General features: G+C 48.8%; 1 protein-coding gene and 2 pseudogenes across 1 annotated transcript in view; all 3 read left to right on the top strand.

Moving 5' to 3' along the window:
* Positions 1–1,288: 1,288 nt before the first annotated feature.
* Positions 1,289–2,127, top strand: LOC121472103 (annotated as a pseudogene).
* Positions 2,128–5,488: 3,361 nt separating this feature from the next.
* On the top strand, positions 5,489–14,308 carry LOC121471542 (annotated as a pseudogene).
* Positions 14,309–15,090: 782 nt separating this feature from the next.
* The window catches only part of MFSD4A (major facilitator superfamily domain containing 4A), a 29,379-nt gene continuing 22,168 nt past the window's right edge, over positions 15,091–22,301 (top strand). Inside the window, exon 1 of the mRNA XM_041723657.1 lies at positions 15,091–15,379. Within this exon, the coding sequence (XP_041579591.1) occupies positions 15,150–15,379 (230 nt within the window). The 5' untranslated portion in view covers positions 15,091–15,149. The remainder of the gene's footprint in view (positions 15,380–22,301) is intronic.

Here is a 22,301-nt window from a genome sequence, read left to right as displayed (position 1 = left end):
AGGCATACAGTACAACAAGATAAAAAATAATTTTCCATGAGAAAAAGATTCTCAGGAAGTTAACCATAGAGTTGCTCTGTGACCCAGCCAATCCACCGGTAGGTATATGCCCAAGAGAACTGAATCCTGTTCACATGGAGACCTGTATGTGAATGTCCATAGCAACATGATTCATGATAGCCAAAAAGTGGAAACCCAAATGTCCATCAACGGATGAATGGAAAACCAAAATGTAGTACAACCGTACAATGGAATTTATTGTTCAGCCATAAAAAGGGGTGAAGTGGGGCACCTGGGTGGCTCAGTGGTTGAGCATCTGCCTTTGGCTCAGGTCGTGATCCTGGGGTCCTGGGATTGAGTGTCACATCGGGCTCCCCACATGGAGCCTGCTTCTCCCTCTGCCTATGTCTCTGCCTCTCTCTGTGTATCTCTCATGAATAAATAAATAAAATCTTTTTTTAAAAAAAGGGAGTGAAGTACTAAGGTGCCACAACATCTAGGAACCTTGGAAACATGCTAAATGAAGGAAGCCAGACCTAAAAGGCCACATATGATCTGATTCCATGTCTACGAATTGTCCAGAATAAGGAAATCTATAAGGAAAGAAAGTAGACAGTGGTTGCCAAAGGCTGAGAAGAGGGGGGAGGGGACGTGGCTGCTAATGCGGATAGAGTTTCTTTTTGGAGTGATGAAAATGTTCTGGAATTAGGTAGTGGTGATGGTCACACAATCTTGTGAATATACTAAAAACCACAGATTCATACACTTTATTTTTTTTAATTAATCTATTTAAGTAAACCCCCAATGTGGGGCTTGGAACTCACAACCCCAAGATCAAGAGTCAAATACTCTTACAACTGAGCCGGCCAGGCGCCCCTGAATCATACACTTTAAAACAGAACTTTAGGGGCAGCCCCATTGGTGCAGCGGTTTAGCGCCGCCTGCAGCCTAGGGCGGGATCCTGGAGACCTTGGATGAGTCCCACGTCAGACTCCCTTCATGGAGCCTGCTTCTCCCTCTGCCTGTGTCTCTGCCTCTCTCTCTCTGTGTGTGTCTCTATGAATGAATGAATAAATAAATAAATAAATAAATAAATAAATAAATAAATCTTAAAAAAAAATAAAACCCAGAACTTTAGGGATGCCTGGGTGGCTCAGCAGTTGAGCATCTGCTTCAACTCAGGGCGTGATCCCAGGGTTCTGGGATCGAGTCCCATGTTGGGCTCCCCACAGGGAACCTGCTTCTCCCTCTGCCTATGTCTCTGCTTCTCTCTGTGTGTCTCTCATGAATAAATAAATAAAATCTTAAAAAAAAATAAACTAAAAGAGAGGATTTTAGTCCGGAAGACTCTATCAAGAAGGAGATAAAACAGCGTAGCCAGTCAGGGCAACACTTTTGTCTTATGAAGGGGGGGCTGGAGGGTAACTTGCTCTTAGGAACCAGCACCATGGCGTCTGGCTGCAAGACTGGCTCATCCATCCTTAACAGCGATTTGGCCAATTTAGGGGCTGAGTGCCTCCAGATGCTGGACTCTGGGGCTGATTATTTGCACCTGGATATAATGGACAGGCATTTTGTTCCCAGCATCACTTTGGACATCCTGTGGTAGAAAACCTCCAAAAGCAACTAGGCCAGGACTGTGTCTTTGATATGCACATGATGGTATCCAGGCTGGAACAGTGGGTAAAACCAATGGCTGTAGCAGGAACCAAGCAATATACATCTTGAGGCCACCGAGAACCCAGGGCTTCGATTAAAGACATTCAGGAGAATGGGATGAAGGTTGACCTTGCCATCAAACCAGGAACTACAGTTGAGTATTTGGCATCATGGGCTAATCAGATAGATATGGCCTTGGTTATGACAGTGGAACCTGGGTTTGGAGGGCAGAAATTCATGGAAGATATGCTGTCAAAGGTTCATTGATTGAAGACTCGGTTCCTGTCCTTGGACATGGAAATCGGTGGTGGAGTAGGTTCTGACACTATCCGTAAATGTTCAGAGACAGGACCTAACCTGATTGTGACTGGCAGTGCCATTATGAGGAGTGATGCCCCCAAGTCTGTGATCAACCTGTTAAGAAATGTTTGCTCAGAAGCTGCTCAGAACCATTCTCTCGATCGATGAAACCACAAGGAGTCCAATGTTTATGCTCATGAAATCTTTTACTGGAAGACAAGAATATGGACTACCAAATTCTATCACAGTTGAAACAGTGCTGTTTTCCTGAGCAGCTATTCATTCTAGTGGCTAAAATCTGTTCTGCAGAATGTTCCAAGAGATTAGGAATTGGTGTGTATTTTTAGTGATGGAATTTAAAGATTAGTGTGGCAAAATAACATTTTTACTGGGAGACTTGATTTTTATAAAGTAAAAATATGGCTGTATTAAGTTTATAAACAAAAAATGTGTCTTAATGCCTAATGATGGCCTACTAGCTCTGATGAAAAAATGTGTTTTTTCTGCATTTTAAATCTTCTCATTTCTTGATTTTTCCAAAGCAAAAGAAGTCCTTATTCCTGTTTTGTGTCCTTATTGATTTGAGTGTATGTGTGTGACAATATGACTAGAACGGAACTTGTGAAAAATCTAGGTTTGAATCAGGCTAAGATGGCATACTGTATTACTGCTTCTTAAACATCTCTTTTTTACTTTGTACCTTGTATTTAATACATAAAAACTGTAAAAACAATGTATGAAGCCCAGGGATTTCAGGTGGCCTGTTTTAAAGTCCAAATATAGATTTTATCAAGGTGTTTGTTAGCTCTGCTGGAGGGACAGGTTATACACTGATCTCCATCTATCTCTCTTCTTACTCACTATTCTTAAGGATGTGAAATAATGTGCTTGCTCCAAGCCAAAAGGAAAGGAAAGCCTCTATTTGGAAGTAATATTGAGTTGAATCTGGACTCTTCTCTTTTCCAACTATTCAACTTTAGCAAATCAAATCAACTAGCCTCTTTGAGTATCTGTTAACTGATTTATACATTGAATATAATTATAATAACCATGCAGGGTTGTGTTGAGCATTAAGAGAGAGTGTGCTACATGTAAAGCTTCCACTACTATTCCCAGAATTGTAGGATAGTTGAACTGAGGATGCTCAATACAAAGTAGCTGTCATTATAAAAGTTTATGTTTTGTAGCCTATATAGTACTTCGATATAATCTCATTAAATCCAAAATCACTCTTATGAGTGGTAGGACAGGTACTTTTGACCCCATGTAAAAAATTGAAGAAACTAAAACTCAACAACAAACTGATACCAGGGAAAGAATCCAGTAAAGCACAGGATTTCTGATTTGTACTCTTTATAAATGGAGCCCTTGGGAAATAGATTAGGCAAAGGAAGCCTCTTTTATGTAACATTGTCTTATTACCAGTCTAATTTTACCCTGTAGTGGAACCAGATGGCTGAGAACATTCTGGATACTATGGATTTTGACCCCAAGTATATGTATCATATCAATCCCACAAAGACCAGATAGGCCAAAACATGACAAGGTACAAAGTTAATCTGTAAACTAAATATTTAAAATTGTGTCCCAAATTATACTTTGACAACAAATATGTATCCACTACTTCATTCTTGCAAATTCTCTTGTTATATATTACATATACCGAAAAAGAAACGGGAGACCAGTGTCATTAAACTTCTTTGGGCTACTTATTGAGAAATAAGGTTTGAAAAATAAGAACATTAACACTTCTGCATAGACTAGAGCTTGCTTGTTTGTTTCTATACTAGAATGTAAAAATTTGTTGGTTTCTGTTTTGACTTAGAAAAGCTTTGTGCCCTGAATAGGTGGTGTTTAATCACATCAGATAACACGAGGCATATAGAAATAACTTTAATTAAAAGACATACATAGAAGATTATAATGTCAGACATGACCAAAATATTTGAGCTTATTTGCCTAGACAACTTGGGTTTGTCTGGCTTTTGTTTTCTTTAAAAAAAAAATAAATGTACAGGGATGCCTAGGTGGCTCTGTTAGTTGGGCAACTGCCTTCGGCTCAGGTCATGATCCTGGGGTCCAGGGATAGAGCCCCATATCAGGCTCCCTGCTAGGCAGGGAGTCTGCCCCTCACCTCATGCATGCTTGTTCTCTCTCTTGCTTTCTTTCTCTCTCAAATAAATAAATAAAATATTTTTTTAAATAACAAATGTACAATTAAACTACAAAAAAGTGAATTTTTTGGAATGAGGATTATATCTCAACTAAAAAAAATTAGAAAAAATGAGTAAAGGAGGCTAAAAGGACAGAAAATAAAGTCAGCACAGGATACATATACTATAAAATTCTGTACAGGTGATAAAGGTGGACCATGACTTTGGCCATGAGCTTTCCAGCAGCTGCTATCAGCTTGGAAAGAGTGTTAATTAAATGATTCCCAGAATCCACAAGATGAAAAGGAACTGGATGCTCCGAAGAATTGCAGCTCTTCTTGGTACTAATGCCCAACAGAAATCTCTCCTGTGCATCTTCCTATAGGGGTCTAGCTCCACCGTAACTCCAGTAACACAGCATAGGGTCACTCAAGCTGGGCAGAAAGCCCCAGTAGAATTCAATAGGGGCATACTTTCTTGTGGGACCGAAATGGTATACCAGGATATGTGAGCTATTCCCCAGTGGTAGAGTGTAGATTCTCTGGAGCAGTGGTTTCCAACCTCGGCTGCACATTAGAAAACTCTGGGGAACTTTTGCAAGATACCAATATAAGACCCTACCAAGAGAGAGGCTGACTTTCTTCAGCTTCCAAATGATTCTAATATATAGCCAAGTCTGATAATTACTAAGAGAGGAACTGTACATTCCTCATGAAATCCTCCATGAATATTATTTCTTGCCTTGGAATTTATTCATAAATTCAAGCTTATTAACTTATTAACTTATTAAACTTTAAATTCATATACTAGTATTTTCCAAATGTCTACTATATACCAGGTAGGTGCTGGGCTGTATGCCTGAGACAGAAGGATTGTGTGACCCAATCTCCATCCTCAGGATGCTGACAGTTGATCTGCATCAAGGACACCCCAACTGGTGATCACAAGGAATTGTGGTATGTGGAGATGCAGGCACCTGGGGTAGCAATGATGGGGCAGGGCCTCCCCACAGGATGAATAGCTCACCTGAGCCCTGAATGAAAGGTTCATTAGGAGGGTGGAGGATGGTGCATTGTGTTCAATATTTTTTCAATGAGTTGGATGACTGTTAGTAGCCATACATTATGAATGTAAGGTGCTGGGCAGCCCAGGTGGCTCAGTGGTTTAGTGCCGCCTTCGGCCCAGGGCATGATCTTGGGGTCCTGGGACTGAGTCCTGCGTCAGGCTCCCTGCATGGAGTCTGCTTCTCCCTCTGCCTGTGCCTCTCTCTCTGTGTCTCTCATGAATGAATAAATAAAATCTTAAAAAAAAAAAAAAAAAGAATGTAAGGTGCCATCCTTACTTGGGAGCAGCTGGAGGAATAGCCCTTCCATTGCATGGCTGATGAGACCCAAAGTGTGCTGGCAGGGAGGAGAAACCCAAATCGAAATTACATGAGGCTCAGGGTAGGAGAAGGTGACTTAGAGGCGTAGGCGGCGCCGTACTTGGTGTTCTCCCAGAGGCTCAAGTGTGCCTTCATTTCATCCCACCGCAACACTGTAAGGATGTGATGTTTTGCAGTTGAAGAAAATTGGGCTTACAGTGTCGAGCCCAGAGTTGACAGAGTCGAGTGCAGGACCAGAACCTAGTGCTGGTCTGTCCTGCTCCCACGTCCATATTCTTCCCATTATTCCACATAGCCCAAGTCCTATACTGCATAGGACTTCAATAAATCAGGGTGTCTGGGCGGCTCAGTAAGTTAAGCATCTGCCTTTGGCTCAGGTCGTGATCCTGGGTTCCTGGGATCCAGCCCCACTTTGGGCTCCCAGCTCAGCAGGGAGCCTGCTTCCCCTCTCTCTCTGCCCCTCCCCTTGCTTGTGTTCTCTCTCACTATCTCTCTCTCTCTCTCTCTCTGGCATAAATAAATAAAATCCTTGTTTAAAAAAAGGACTTCAATAAATCAACTGCACATAGACAAGACAGGAAGACTTGGTTCAATAGTAGTTCCTGGGGGGGGGGGCAATGTCACCAGCTATAAGCCCATATACAAGTCTTGGGTGTGTGAGTAGGAGTTGAATGTGAGAGGCAGATGGCATCATGGGGAGGATCCAGACTTTGGAGTGGTCTCAAAATTCAGCTTCAATACTTTCCAGCTGGGTGACTGGGCTAGTTACTCTGTCTTCCTGAGCCTCGGTTTCCTCATCCATAAAAAAGGAATAATAATGCCTACCTCATAGGACCCCTCCATCGTGAGGCGCCCCCAGCACCAGGGCGTGATGGTGAGCATGGGCCAGAAGAACTCCTACGTGGGCGATGAGGCCCAGAGCAAGAGAGGCATCCTGACCCTCAAGTACTCCATCGAGCATAGCATCGTCACCAACTGGGACGACATGGCCCCACACCTTCTACAACATGCTGCGTGTGACCTCGAGGAGCACCCGGTGCTGCTGACCGAGGCCCCCCTGAACCCCAAGGCCAACTGTGAGAAGATGATCCAGATCATGTTCGAGACTTTCAACACCCCAGCCATGTATGTGGCCAGCCAGGCTGTGCTATCCCTGTACGCCTCTGGCCACACCACTGGCATCGTGATGGGCTCCAGTGACGGAGTCACCCACATAGTGCCCCACACACAGTGCCCATCTATGAGGGGTATGCCCTCCCCCATGCCATCTTGCGCCTGGACCTGGCTGGCCGAGACCTGATGGACTACCTCATGAAGATCCTCACGAAGCGTGGCTACAGCTTCACCACCACCACCGAAGGGAAATCGTGCGTGACATCAAGGAGAAGCTGTGTTATGTGGCCCTGGACTTCGAGCAGGAGATGGCCACCACGCCCTCCAGCTCCTCCCTGGAGAAGAGCTATGAGCTGCCCAATGAGCTTTCTTCCAGCCTTCCTTCCTGGGCATGGAATCCTATGGCATCGGTGAAAGTACCTTCAACTCCATCATGAAGTGTGACGGCGACATCGCAAGGACCTCTATGCCAACACAGTGCTGTCTGGTGGGACCACCATGTACCCCGGCATTGCTGACAGGATGCAGAAGGAGATAACTGCCCGGGCACCCAACACAATGAAGATCAAGATCATCGCACCCCCTGAGCGCAAGTACTCTGTGTGGGCTGGGGGCTCCATCCTGCCTCACTGTCCACCTTCCAGCACATGTGGAGCAGCAGGCAGGAGTACGACGAGTCCGGCCCCTCCATCGTCCACCGCAAATGCTTCCAGGCAGACTGCTATTTAGTTGCGTTACACCCTTTCTTGACAAAACCTAACTTGCGCAGAAACCAAGATGAGATTGGCATGGCTTTATTTATTTATTTATTTATTTATTTATTTTGTTTTTGGATTTTTAATTTTTGTTTTGTTTTGGGTTGGTTTCTTTGGCGCTTGACTCAGGATTTATTTATTTTTTATTTATTTTATTTTTTAAGATTTTATTTATTTATTCATGAGAGACATAGAGAGAGAGAGAAGCAGAGACACAGGCAGAGGGAGAAGCAGGCTCCATGCAGGGAGCCCGACGTGGGATTCAATCCCAGGTCTCCAGGATCACGCCCTGGACTGAAGGCGGCGCTAAACCACTGCGCCACCTGGGCTGCCCTTGACTCAGGATTTAAAAACTGGAACAGTGAAGGTGACAGCAGTGGGTTGGAGCGAACATACCCAAAGTTCTACAATGTGGCCAAGGACTTTGATTGTACATTGTTCTTTCTTTTTTTTTTTAATAGTCATTCCAAATATCATGAGATGCATTGTTACAGGAAGTCCTTTGCCTTCCCAAAAGCCACCCCGTTTCTCCCTGCAGAGAAGGGCCTGTCCTCCCCCGAGTTCACACCCCGGGGAGGGTGATAGAATTGCTTTTGTGTAAATTATGTAGTCCAAATTTTTGCCTTAATACTTGTTCTTTTTGTTTTATTTTGAATGTTCTGCCGTCACGGCACCTGTTTTTTGTCCCCCCAGTTGAAGATTTATGAAGGCTTTTGGTCTCCTTGGGAGTGGGGCTGAGGCATGGAGGCATCCAGGGCTTACCTGTACACTGCATTGAGACCAGTTCAAAAAGGGCACACCTTAAAGACAAAAAAAAGATTCTCTGTCTCTCCCTTTGCCCTTGCCTCTCCCCCTACCCCACCCCAAGCTCTCTCACTCTCTCGCTCTCAAACAAATAAATACACCTTTTTTTTTAAAGTATGCAGAAGACTTGAAGGGGCATTTCACAAAACAAGATGTACAGGTGGCCAATAAGTATGTAATAAGATACTGAACATTATCTGTTATTAGAGAAATGCAGATGAAAACCTCTAAGATGCAAACTTCCCAACATGAGGGTTAAAATGAACACGACTGGTGATAAGGATGTGGAGCAACTGGAACTCTAGCAGGAGTGTAGGCTGGTACGATCCCTTTGGGTAACTGTTTGGCAGCATCTCCTAAAGTTAAACCAATCCTGTGACCTCGCAACTTCACTTCTGGGCATATCCTCAATAGAATGAGTGGTTATGTCCCCCAAAAGACAAGTACATGAATGTTCACAGCAGCCTTATAGATAAATAGCTCCAAACTGGAAACCCACCTGTATGTCCATTAATAGCAGATGGGACAAATAAATGATGGTGTATATATGGTGACATATACGCTCTCAGAGACATAATATTCAGCAAACACACTATTGTTTCTGGGGTGGGTACTGGAAATACTCTATATCTTGATCTGGGTGGTGCTCACCTGGGTAAGTACACATATAAAAATTCAGTTTATTCACTTAAGACTTTTACATTTTAATCTATGTAAGTTTAACATCAATTTTTTAAAAAAGTAAATAAGAGGTGCCTGGCTGACTCAGTCCATAGAGCATGTAAATCTTGATCTCAGGGTTGTAAGTTCAGCCACATTTTGGGTGTGGTGTCTACTTTACAAAAAAATGTAAACAAAAAGTTACTGTATATCATGTGCTTGGCACAGAACAGGCACTCAGCAAATAGCTGTCAAAGTTTCTAGGGAAGAGGAGGCAGTGAACGCATTGCACCATGTGCTGCTTAGATCACTTGGGAGCACTGAGGGTAGTGCTGGGAGACCCCATTTTTATGAGGGTCACTAACAATCAGAGCATGATGTGATGGGAGATAAGTATGGCAAAAGGTCTGGAATACATGGCCAATGAGGGATGGCTGAAGGAAGTGAGGAGGATGTTGCTGGGGACAATGAAACTTAAGAAGAACATGAAGAATGTCTTCAAATAGTGAATGGCTCTCTGTAGAATGGGAATTAGACTTTTCCTTTCTGGCTCTAAAGCAATAATTCTCAAACCGTACTGCATCTGAATATCCTGGAGGGCTTACTAAAACAGATTACTGGGGCACCTGGGTGGCTCAGTGGTTGACAGTCTGCCTTTGGCTCAGATCATGATTCCAGGGTCCTGGGATCGAGTCCTGGATCGGGCTTCCCGCAGGGAGCCTGCTTGTCCCTCTGCCTAAGTCTCTGCCCCCCCCTCTCTCTCTCTCTCTGTGTGTGTGTCTCATGAATAAATAAATAAAATCTTTATTTAAAAAAAGAATTATTCTTAAAAAAAATAAAAAGTAAAACAGATTACTGAGACACACCCCCAGAGTTTCTGATCCAGCAGGTCTGGGGCAGGACTGAGAATGTGCATTTCTTTCTTTTTCTTTCTTTCTTTCTCTTTCTTTCTTTCTTTCTTTCTTTCTTTCTTTCTTTCTTTCTTTCTTCTTTCTTTTTTTAGGATTTTATTTTTAAGTAATCTTGCACCCAACATGGTGCTCAAACGTACAATCCTGAGACCAAGAGTCACATGCTCTACTGACTGAGCCAGCCAGGCACCCCTTCATTTATTTCCTTTCTTTCTTTCTTTCTTTCTTTCTTTCTTTCTTTCTTTCTTTCTTTCTTTCTCTCTCTCTTTCTTTCTTTCTTTTCTTTCTTTTTAGAGAGAGTGTGAGCAGTGGTAGCAGGGGGGGGAGGGGCAGAAGGAGAGAGAGAGAGAGAGTGAGAATCTTAAGCAGGCTCCACGCCCAGCCTGGAGTCCAATGCAGGGCTCAATCTCAAAACCCTGAGTTTATGACCTGAGCTGAGATCATAACCTGAGTCAAAATCAGGAGTCGGAGGCTTAACCAACCGAGCCACCCAGGCATCCGGAGAATCTTCATTTCTAACAAGTTTCCAGGATATACCCATGCTACCGGTCTAGGGACATACTTTGCTAGCCACTATATTAGTGTATAAAACCAGGAGAACAATTTGTACTGTTGTTGTGAAGGAGGAGGAGGAGGAAGAAGAGGATTTATTTAGAATCTGTATTTATGAGAATTTATGAGAATAAGCTCCTGTATTACACTCTGTCTACATTTTCTCCCAGCAAGGGAGGGATTATTCTCCCCATTTTATTTTTTTTAAGCTCTACAGTGGACATGGGGCTTATATTCATGACCCTGAGATTAAGAGTCTCACGCTTTAGCAACTGAGCCAGCCAGGTGCCTCTATTCTTCCCATTTTAGAGAGGAGGAATTCAAGGCTGTTTTTCACACATCTCACAGCCTGCCCTCAGCCTGGCCATAATAAAGCTGAGGCTGAATGGCTACCTGCAGCAGCCTGTAACCAGGCTTCTGTTTCTAAGTGGAAGGATCATTTCAGAGGTTCCTTCCGACCCTAAAGTTAGACTAGCTTTAACTAACACTTTTATTTTTTTAAAAGATTTTATTTATTTATTCATGAAAGACAGAGAGAGAGAGGCGCAGAGACACAGGCAGAGGGAGAAGCAGGCTCCATGCTGGGAGCCTGATGTGGGACTCAATCCCGGGTCTCCAGGATCACACCCCAGGCAGAAGGCGGCACTAAACCACTGAGCCACCAGAGCTGCCCCTAACTAGCACTTTTAAGTGCTAACATATCCTCAGCACCAGCTAAATGCTAGGTATTATGCAATATTCTCTCCAGGATGCATGTGGCCACTGGTCTACCTCTTAAGATGCTTCTGGGCCATCTCATCTGCTCCTGTTTCTCCTCTCCCCCTTGGCACCTGCAGTAACCATCCCCCACCTCTCCATGCCAGCAGATAACTAGGTTCATTCAGATATTTGGCAAAGGAGACTTTTTGTACACATGCGCATCTCTGCTGTTTGCATTCATGTGGGGTAGGGTAGCTGGGTCATCTAGGTCCAGTCCTTGGCACCAGGTTGTCTGCCACTCACCCCATGCCAACCCCAGACAGAGCCTGCCAATCTATTCTCCAGACTCTGGCCAGCAGGCAATGATGTGGGGGCTGTGAGGTAGGGGAAGGGCAGCCTCATTCCCCAGAATGGCCAGAGGAACTGCAGATGTGCTTAATGACCTTGAAACAGAGATTTCTTCAACTGCTCCTGCCTGGTTTCCTCAGAGTCTGGGAAGCAGAGACCAGAGGGCACTGGGGACCAAAGCAGGCCCACGGTTACTTAGAGGATTTTGCCAAACATGAAATCAGGCCCAAGCCCAAGTGGCCCCCTCTAGGCTGTGATAATCAAAACTCTTCTTTTTGTATATTTTTTAATATTTAAGGTTTTCAATTCTAACAAAAACAGGAACAAAGACAAAGTGTACTTGTGGTTCTATGCACTAAGGAGTTTGGGCATTTATTGCTTATCAACTTCCAGGAGCAAGTGGGAGTCAGTATAGTGCAAACACCTCTCACCAAGGAGCTGATCCTGGGACTTGGTGAAGAACAAACCCAATGGCCCCTGCCTTGGAGGAGAGGCAACACAACGGATGATTAGCAATGATTTAGGAAGGGCCCCCAAGGAGGGCCCCAAGGAAGTCAGGGAAAGCTTTCCAGAGGAGGCAACCCTTGAGGCAAATAAACAGATTCAAGTCGGCAAAAGCCTGAGGACCCTTCACTCCCATTGATCCTTTCTGCCAATCTAGTCCATCTGTCCTTATTTGGGGGCCTCAGACTGCTTTCCAGAGCTACTAGGGGAAAGGGATAATTTCCTTCCAATGTGCAAGGAGAGAAATCCGAGAGTGGCTAAGGGACCATCCAAGGTTTTGTCGTTAAAATTTAAGATTGACCGACCACAGGGTGCCCAGCTAGGGCTAGACATTTGTATTCTCGACCCAGAAGAAATACGGGACAGCCCTCTGTCCTTGGGAACTTATCATTGGGAGATAAGATATGTAAATGAAAAACCAAAAATAATTGTAAAGGCAATGTGCAAATAATTCAGTTCCCCAGCTATTTTTCCAGGACTTGCTATCTGCAAGGCATTCTGTGAGGCACACATATGGGGGTGGGGAGATTTAGTAAATATAATATAATATGGTAAATATAGCCCTAGGCCTTAAGAACTCACCATTTAACTGGCTGCAGGGGAGGCAGGGGTGGCAGGAAGAGGAAGCTGACCATCCCTGGATATAACAGCTGACATGGAAGATTGTACGGGGCAAGGAGGGGATCAGAGGCTTGCTGGAATTTGGGGGTTGGATTGGACTGTTCCAGAAAAGGTTCCTGAAAGAGGTAGACAATGTGATGATATTGGAAAATAGAGGAGATGGAAAAGAAAAAGAAGAAACAATGAGCGAAACCTTTTCACATACCCATCCTTCCACATCCAGTCCAGGAACGAAGCCTTCCCAGGCAAAATGACATACTTCCGCCTGCAGGACTCAAACCATCCCCATGACAGAAAGTACCTCATTGCTGTACTTGTTTCCCTGCCTGCTTGTCCTAGCTCAAGGGCCCTGCATGCCAGAAAGAAAGAAAGGAAGAAAAGAAGGCAGGCTTTCTGATCCTAAGGAGGCTGGGTATTGCATTCACAATAGAGTGTCTCACTTTGTTTTTGTTGTGTGGTTTTTAAAAAAGATTTTCTTTATTTATTCACGAGAGACACAGAGAGAGAAGCAGAGACATAGGCAGAGGGAGAAGCGGGTTCCTTGCAGGGAGCCTGATCCAGGACACAATCCCCAGACCCGGGATCAGGACCTGAGCTGAAGGCAGATGCTCAACTGCTGAGCCACCCAGCAGTGAGTGCGTCCCTCACTTTGTTTTTGTTTACTTATTTTTATTTTTTACTATTTTATCAAACTGTAACCTGTGTACACTATAAGACATAAATCCTAAGTGTACATTTGTTTGTATGGAATGAATTTTTACATATGTTTATATCTGTGTAACCATCACCCAGATCAAGCTATAGGATGCTTGTAGCGCCCCTGACACTGTGGGCTGCCTCACTGTACCAGGGTCACTGCCATTGTGGCTGGAGGGGCTGAACCAGTAGGGTGATATATCTAGGGAATACCATCTAAGGAAATTATGAAAGAATTTCAGGTGTTTGGGCTGAAGAAGCCAAGTGTTAGGATGGGGTCATGTGCTTGAAAGACTAACATGCCCAGAGCAATTAGCCTTGTCTTGTGGGTGGCTATGGGGAGACATAGGGAGGGGCGTTTCAGTTGAGCCTGAAACCCTTCCTTACAGCTGGAGCTGACCCACATTGGAAGAAGACCCACAGGAAATGATAGGTAAGGTCCCCAACAGTAAGAGGTATCGGTCAAGAACAGGACTGACAAACATTTATCAGCAATGATGGAGAGGGAAGAGGGGGCTCAAGTTGGAGATGGTTCCTTCCAACTTTGAGCTTCTGTGGTCCTAGAATTCTGTGAGAACGGCATGAAGGATCCAGTCAAACGCTTGTAGTTATGATTTATTTTTTGTTTTTGTTTTCCAGAGGATAACTTTACACTGAATCACAAATACTGTGTAGACTCACCATTATCACCACTGAATAAGTAATTGTTCTTACCTTCCAGCCCACTGAGCCAGAGAGACCCTGGGACTCTGCTCTCAGGTGCTCAGAGTCTGGGGGTGGGGGTGGGGGCAGTGCAGCAGCTGCTGGAGTGCCACTGGGAGATGAAATCAGTCCCCCCAAGAGAAGTTAATTACCCCTGTTGATGCCAAGTTGTCATGAGAGCATCCACCCTCCTACGTCCTCAGCCTCTTCGGCTCTGGTCCCCCTGGAGGGCCCGTGGGCACGATGTCCCGGCTCCTGCCGCTACTAGAACAGCTGAGCAGAGGGGACACTCTGAACATACTGCTCTGCCTCCAGGGGCCAGTGCAGGAACCCTGGCTCCCTCCAAAGCAGGACCACACGGGACCCACCAGCTCGGCGGCCTCCTGGGAGGAGGGTCAGGCCCTGTCAGCCGCAGGCCCCAGCAACAACTACCAGTCTGGGGACTGACCCCTCTCACCCCGCAATCCCGTCCGAGTTTTTCCAGCAGAAAACGGAATTTTCCCCAGAAATCTTTCTACCCCTGGAGGCCTACCTCCGACTTCCTCCCGGGATTTCTCCAGACCGCCGCCTCCTCCCTCCCCGCCGGGAATCAGGAGGCCCGTGGAGTCTGGACGGGACACCTGCGGCTTCCCGCTGCGCGCGGGGCTTAGCGGAGGACCGCACGCTCCTAAGGTTTTCTCTCCAAGGCGCTCTCCCTCTTGAGGTTCTAGCGAAAGCCAAGAACACAGTCTCCCCAGGAAAGAACGTACGTAGGAGATTCTGTCATCTGTTCGGAGGGAAGGTGGGGGCGCTGTCAGACCCTCGAAGTCCATCTGTGGGCCCCGAGCGTCGTTCCTCCCCCGCGAAGCCCAGGCCGGGCTGGAGTCTGGGGGTGCTCCTCCCGCCCTCCGGCAGCGCCACCCCGGGCGCCTCGGGCTCGGGTCGCCCGGCTCCGCGACGGGGGCTCAGGCCCCCCCGGTACCCCCCCGGCGGCGCGCGGGGGCGGGCAGGGCGGACCGGCGGGCCGGGGCCGGGGCCGGGGCCGGGGGCGGGGGCGGGGGCGGGGGCGGGGGCGGGGGCGCGGGCGGCCGGCGCTCGGCGTCCCGCAGCCGCGGGGGGAGCGCGGGCTCGGGCGGCCCCGGGAGGCCGGCGCCCCGCAGACGCGCCCCCGCCGCTCCCGGGCGCGAGGGCGGGGCCCCCCGCCAGGCCGCCCCTCCCGCCCCGCCCCCGCCCCGGCCTCCCGGGCCGGCCGGCGCTCCACTCGGGCTCGGGCGCGCGGAGCCAGCGGCCGCCAGCCCGCAGCGGGGCCATGGGCTGCGACGGCCGCGTGCCGGGGCTGCTCCGCCGCAACCTGCAGCCCACGCTCACCTACTGGAGCGTCTTCTTCAGCTTCGGCCTGTGCATCGCCTTCCTGGGGCCCACGCTGCTGGACCTGCGCTGCCAGACGCACAGCTCGCTGCCCCAGATCTCCTGGGTCTTCTTCTCGCAGCAGCTCTGCCTCCTGCTGGGCAGCGCCCTCGGGGGCGTCTTCAAGAGGACGTGAGTGCCCAGCGCGCCCCGAGCCCCCGCGCCCGCCCCGCGCCCGCCCCGCGCCTCGGCACGGCCGCGCCGACCCTTCCCTGCCCTTCCTCTCCCTTCCTTGCCTTCGCGCCCCTGGCGGCCGCCGAGCGCCTGCCCACCACCCCCACCCCCCCCCGGGCTGAGGCTGCCCGGAGCCCCGACCCTCGGGCGGGCGGCGACCACCCGTCCCCGCGCCGCCAGCCGCCAGCCGCGCCCCGCCGGAGCCGGAGGGCTGCTCCCTCCCCCACCCCAGCTCTCCCCGGAAAAGTCTCTCCAGAGACTGAAGGTGACTTGGGGATTATTCCTTTGCCTTCGCTCCCCGCTCACGGAGCCCGGGGGTGGGGGGCGCGGGGTGATGGAGTTGGCGGCGGGGAGGGCCCCCCGTGCGCGGCGGCTCCGAGCTTTGCGGGTGTCGCCCCAGCTGCCGGGGGCGGAGTGGAAGTGAGGTGGAAGGAGAGTGGGAGTGTCACCCCAGGGGCGTGCTAGGTGCCGGCGCGGGCTGCGGGGTCCACTCAGACCCTCAGCTCCACTTCAGCTGGCACACGCCACCCCGGGGTGGGCACGGGGCTGCTGGGTCCTGCGCCACGCAGGACCTGCTTCAGACAGTCAGGCCTCCTGCATTGGCCCCCGGAGGCCAAACCCTTCTGCCTCTGAGACACTCGGGACTCTCCGCGAGGGCCACGTAGGGGAGGCGTGGGGTGTCTCAGGCTGAGCTTGCGACCTCCATCTCTGGTGCCGGGGTCCCCCTCCACTTCTCCCACTCCGTGTTACTCCTCCCTGGCCTCTGCGCCAGGGTAGGGCCCCGGACTCTGCCTGCCATGGCCCCGGAGAGGTCCCTTTGTATATACCATTGCGGAGCCTCGATCGCCAGGCTTAAATTGGATGGGGCCGCCCCCACAGAGTCCTCTGGAAAGGCAGCAGGATTGGCTGTCCTAGTGCAGCTGGGAAAACAGACCCAAAGCAGGGGATAGATGACTTGCAAGCTGGAGGCTGCTGGAGATTTCCCTGGTTCCAGCTCCCGGTTGGGTGGTTTTCTGGACTGCATGGACTCAAGTAAGCAGACGGCCCAGGAACAAAACCAGAGTTAGGCGACCCCAGAGGAACATCTGGGGGTCGAGGGAGTGCATTCTGGGCCAATTGCTCTCCCCCTTCGGCTCACTCCTCCCGGTGTCCGTGCCCGTGCCCGGGCCGTGTCCCTGAGGAGAGGTTTTCCTATCCACCTTGCTTCTGGAGCTGATGGAGAGAGCACAGGTGTCATACAGGTAGACCCCACCTTAAGGCACCCAGTGGACAAAACAGTACCAATTAAAGAGCAATTATCTTCAGGGTCAAATTCTCTTGTAAATGGAAGAATCCTCTTAAGAAGCAAGTCTTGTGCACACTGGGTTTTCTCTGGGGTTTGTATAGGATTGGATGCATGGGGGATTCAAAAAGTCTTTCGCAAAACCTCAAGATCCTTCCAGATTCTGCCTAGAGATTTAATTAGAAATCTACCAGGGTGTTTTTCTGTTTGCTTTCTTTCTTTTTAAAAAGTATTTTGACTTAAAAAAGCTCCCTTACCTTGAACTTTTTAAGAACACATGCAGTGCAAAGAATAGGAAGAGGGAATGAGGATAATTCTAAATGGCAGATTGGTGTGCCAGGTTTTGTGAAAACAACAGAGATACACGTCCAACTGGGCCATGTCTTCCTCACTTGCTCCGCACCTCCGTCCAGGCTCCTTACCTAACCAGGAGCTATGAACAGGCAGTGGAAAGGGTCGTGGGTGAGGAAGTCAGCTCACAGGAAAGAAAAATGATTTTGGGAACAGTAATAGCTAATTTCACTGAGTTCTTGCTCAGTGCCAGGCACTGTTCTCAGTACCTCACTTGTATCGATTCATTTATCTTCACCACAACCCTATGGAGTAGTACTAACATCTCTAGTTTGTGCCTAAGGAAGCTGAGGCACAGAGAGGTTAAGACACTCACCCCACGTCATACCACACAGCTCCTAAGCTGGGATTTGAATCCAGGTATTTGTTTCTAGAACCAGGTACTTGGGAAATGACTCTTGCTTTATGAGCAGTCAGCCTGAACTGTGCAGAGTACAAGTTATACCCTGTCCTCACCAGTCACAGGCATATGGGCTGAGTATTCCTGAGCTGCCGCTCCTGGGAAGGAAACTGTGGGCCTCTGGGGCTTCCTGCTGGGATCTGAGGGTGGGGGTAGGGTGGGGTGGAGGGCATAAGTCCTATCAGTTCAGGTTCACATTTAAATGCTGAACCTCAGTCCTCCTGCCCGCAAAACAAAATGCCATAAAGAAGCCTTTCCTTTGGCTAAGAGCAAAGTGGACTTCAGTGGGAATGAAGGATTTGTCACAGGGGTGGCTTGTGTGTCAACGGGAGTCACTACCTAGCTAGGACTGGATAGCTTGTCACAATCCCCCATTTCTGAAAACAAACAGAACTGCCAGTAGCCCTGAAACCAGCCACTAAAGCCTGACACCTTGGGACCTCACCACAAGTTCAAACGCAAATATTCCCAGCTCCTCACCCCCCAACCTCCCCTCCCCCACCCCAGTACTTTTCAGCTTAAGTGATTACTGGCTAGTGGGCCAGGCTGGTACTTGTGAGGGGGGTTGGGGGAGTTGGTTTAACAAATGGCGAGAGCCAGCTGTTGTGGACAGACTCGAGGGAGAGGCATGGGGCGGCCCAAGTCAAGTCCTGCCCAGTGCTTGGCCCAGACTGAGGACCAGGGCTGAAAAGGGTTTCTGGAAGCCTCCATAGGTACATGCATTGGAGGATCTGCATGTAGATGGCCTTGGCTGTTAGAAGGGGACAAGACAGAAGCTCTCTACTCAGGGTAGGATCAGCCCCCCACCTCCATCCCTTATGCCCGCCCCCCCCCCCCCCCCCCCCCCCCCCGCTCCCAGCTTCTAGCACAGACAGAGATCTTGAGGGAAGCAGCCACATGCAGCCTAAGAGGGAGATAAGTGCAACTGGGGTCAGAAGAATCTGGATTAAAACTTCCTTAGAAATATCTTGCTTACTGGGAGCAGGGAGCCATTCAGAGAGGAGAAGAACACAAAGTCACCTGGTTGGCAGGGTGTATGGGTATGTGCTTTGTCAGATAGGAAAGAGAAAGGGGTATTTAGATAAAAGGTTAGGGGTGTTTTTTTCCTGGTTCCTTGGGGACCTGTCTAACCACCTTGGGTAGTTCGGGAGACCCCTTTATCTCAAAGGCATCAGGGTAGGTAAATGGCTTTCGGACCTTCCTCAGCCTTCTCCCAGCCTCACCTTGGCTTCTCCCCTGTATGCGCCCTCTTAATTGAAGGCTTGAGTTCTCCCCTGTCCTACTCACTGTCTCCTTCTCTGTCTCTAATTTTCCCCAAATTCCTACAAGTCCTGCCCTGCCCAAGACCCAGCTCTAACTCCCTCCTGCCTGTTACATGAAATCCAGTCTTCCACACATGGTTTCCCAGGCCACTGTCAAACCTGGTTTTCTAAGATGCTGGCCCCTGAAGTCCCTGGAACACAACACAAAAGCCAGTTTTGTCCTCTGAGCTGGGTCCTTGGTTGGTCTCCCATCTAGAAAGCCTCTGTCTCTCCCTCCCAGCAGCTTGTCTACCTTTCAGCATGCAGCAAACTTGGGCTGAGAGCCTACTGGTGGTCTGGCCCCAGACATGATTCTTGCTTTAAAAACTCATCTCAACATGGGAGTTGCCACATGACCAGGAATGCCACTCCTAGGTATATACCTCAAAGAACTGAAACATGTCAATACGAAACCTTATACAGGAATGTTATCGCAGCATTATTCATAACGCCAAAAAGAAGGAGCAAACCAAATGTTCATCAGTAGACATATGGACAAACAAAATGTGGCACACCTATACAGTGGAATAGTATTCAGCCAGAAAGATCAGTGAGGTTCTTATGCAAGCTGCAGCATGAGGGAGCCATGAAAACATCATGCTAAGTGGAAGGAGCCAGGCACAAAAGACCCCATGCTGTATGGTTCCACTTCTATGTAAGTCCAGAAGGGGACTGTAGATATAGGAAGCAGAGTGGTAGGTTCCTAGGATGTGGAGCAGGAGTGGCGAGTGACTGCTAGCAGGTACAAGGTTTCTCTCTCGGGTGAGGGCAATGCTGTAAACTTAAGTTGGAGTGATGGTTCCCAGATCTGAACATGCTAAAAGCCATTGAATCACACACTTTCAATAGATGAATTTTATGGTATGTAAATTATCTAAAATTTTTTTTGAGATAATTAAAAACATTTTTTAAAATTTTATTTATTTATTCATGATAGACAGAAAGAGAGAGAGGCAGAGGCAGAGACACAGGCAGAGGGAGAAGCAGGCTCCATGCAGGGAGCCCGACATGGGACTCGATCCGGGGTCTCCAGGATCACGCCTTGGGGTGAAGGTGGTGCTAAACCGCTGAGCCCCCCGGGCTGCCCTAATTTAAAAATTTTTTTAAAGTAACCTCTACACCAAGCATGACTCCCAAACCCACAACCTCAAGATCAAGAGTCTCAAACTCCATTGACTGAGCCAGCTAGGTGCCCTTATCTCAATTTTTAAAAAAGATTTTGTTTATTTATTTGACAGAGAAAGAGAGAGAGCATACACAAGCAAGAGGAGCAGCAGCAGAGGGAGAGAGAGAAGTAGGCTCACAGCTGAATAGGGAGCCTGAGACAGGGCTTGATCTCAAGACCCTGAGATCATGACCTGAGCAGAAGGCAGATACTTAACCCACTGAGCCACCCAGGCGCCCTCAATTTTTTAAATAAAGAAAAATCTCAACCCAAAAATTTCTAAATTCATCCCACCCCTTAATTCACTCATCCAACACGTATCTTTTGAGCCAGACCCCATTCTCGGGGTGAATATGATGGACAAGGTCCATGTTCCCATGGAGCTTACGCTCTGGAGCACCATGTAAGTGAAATGAAGGACATAAATAAGGGTGAGGATGACAATACAGAGTTGGTCAGGGAAGGCTGCTCTGAGGAGGTAACATTTGAGCTGACACCTGAATGACAAGAGGGAGCCATGCATGACAGGGTTCTGGGCTGACCCATTTGCAAGTCCACCCAACATGCAGGGCTTGCACCCCAGCAGGCCAGAAATATCATCACACACAGGGCACAGCCCCAACCTAAGTCTAATAGGGCCTGAGTCCTGCCTTAGGCTGGGATCTCCCCAAAGACAGGCTTTCCTCCTCCTCCCTCTGAGTCTCCCCAGCCTTAACACAGGGCCCTGAGCGAGCTGGGGCATCATTGTGGGGGTGACCAGTTCCGGGGAGCCTCTCTTGGCCTGCTCCGTCTAAGTTACCTCTTCCCGGTTGGCCATGTGGAGCCGTAGTCTTCAGCCTGCCCTAGCGCTCAGGGCGTGCCCTGACCCCTGGTTTCTTGTCCCGAGCCCCCACTCCTCTCTTGCAAGCTGCCTACTCCTTTTGGGGTGGAGAGGGGGCAGGGATGCCTCTGACTTCTCCTGGGTTCAGGGCACCTCTCTTCCCTGGTCCCTCGGGGAAGAAGATTATCAGGATGGGCAGGGGGATGCCCCCAGGTAAGGATGGGGAGAATGTCAGTGCCCATCCTGGGGTCCTCCCACATCGAGGTGACAAGGGACTGGTCCTCAGCAGTGTTTTTCCCCACCCCGGGGTGTAGAAGGCGGGAAGGACTGGCTGACATCTTATTGCTTAAGCCCTTCCCCTGGTTTGGAGCCAGGCAGCCCCTCCTCTTATCACAGAAACAGGAGGGCCAGAGCCAGCACCCTGGCAAGGCCAGGTCAAGGTGATCACATGTACCCTCTGGGTAAAGCAGAGCACCTGAGCTGGCAGGGGGAGCAGCATGCTCAAGGTCACTCAGCAAACTGGTGGTTCAGGCACCTACAGTGGAACCACTACTAGGATGGGGGAGGACCTGGCTCCCTGCTCTCCCTCCCCCACTTCATGTTCCACGTGGAGCCATCAATGAGTAACTTGGACATTTCTCAGGCTTCCAAGGAAGGGTTCCTTAGACTTTCCGAGCTGTCCCTGCATCTCGCCAGGCCTTGGGGGAGTGAGGTCCCCTCTCTAATTGGCCTTAATTAACCTCTGAACCTGGGACCAGGGGAGGGAAGATCAGTGACATGATGCTGGATTGAGAGTCAAAAAACTGGATCCTGGTTCTGTTCCCCCATCTGGGGACGGCTCCTGATCTATAAAATAAGGGGCAGGACTCTTAGGTCCTTGCTGCCACTATAGCATCTCCCGGACCAACCTCCCATGGTCACCCCAGGCCAGCAGGCTCCTCAGCAGGAACAAAGAGGCAGAGCCTGGCTGGAGAATCTGGGAGCTGCTGAGGGTACTTCCCTGGGCCTGGCTGCTGGCAGAGAGGGGGTGAGCATCATTGAGGAAAGGGGCTGCTGATGGCTGATGGCCGGGGGAAGATCCCAGGGAGTGAGCAAAGGACTGTAACATCGCACTGACACCGTCTAGCAGCCTCAGAAGGCAGAGCTGCCGATCCCCATTCTAGCAAGGAGCTAGGTACTCACCTGTAAAGGCTCAGAGGGCCTATGTGTAAGTGCCTTGCCCCGAGCTTCCTGCTGGGAAATGGTGAGTTAGGTCTAGGACCAGTCTTTCCTCTTTTAATTTTTAGTTTTCTATTGGAGTACAGTTGACATACGTGTTATATGAGTTTCAAGTGTACAACATAGTGATTTGACACTTTTTATACCGAGGACTGGTCTGATTACAAATCCTAGTACATCTGCGGTGCCAAAGCTGTTTTGACATCATTATTCCATAATTTTCAATTACCCACATTCCTGGAAGGGGCCATTGACCAAAACCATTAAGTGACCAAGCCAATTAGTGTATTTCAGTCTGGCTCTGGGATGTATCTGGGACTTCTTTTCTCTTGGCAGCCATATG

Source organism: Vulpes lagopus, chromosome 11 (assembly GCF_018345385.1).
Source record: "Vulpes lagopus strain Blue_001 chromosome 11, ASM1834538v1, whole genome shotgun sequence".
In the NCBI taxonomy this organism is placed as follows: domain Eukaryota; kingdom Metazoa; phylum Chordata; class Mammalia; order Carnivora; family Canidae; genus Vulpes; species Vulpes lagopus.
The sequence above is the reverse complement of the archived record's forward strand: the minus strand, read 5'-3'. Positions and strand labels throughout refer to the sequence as shown.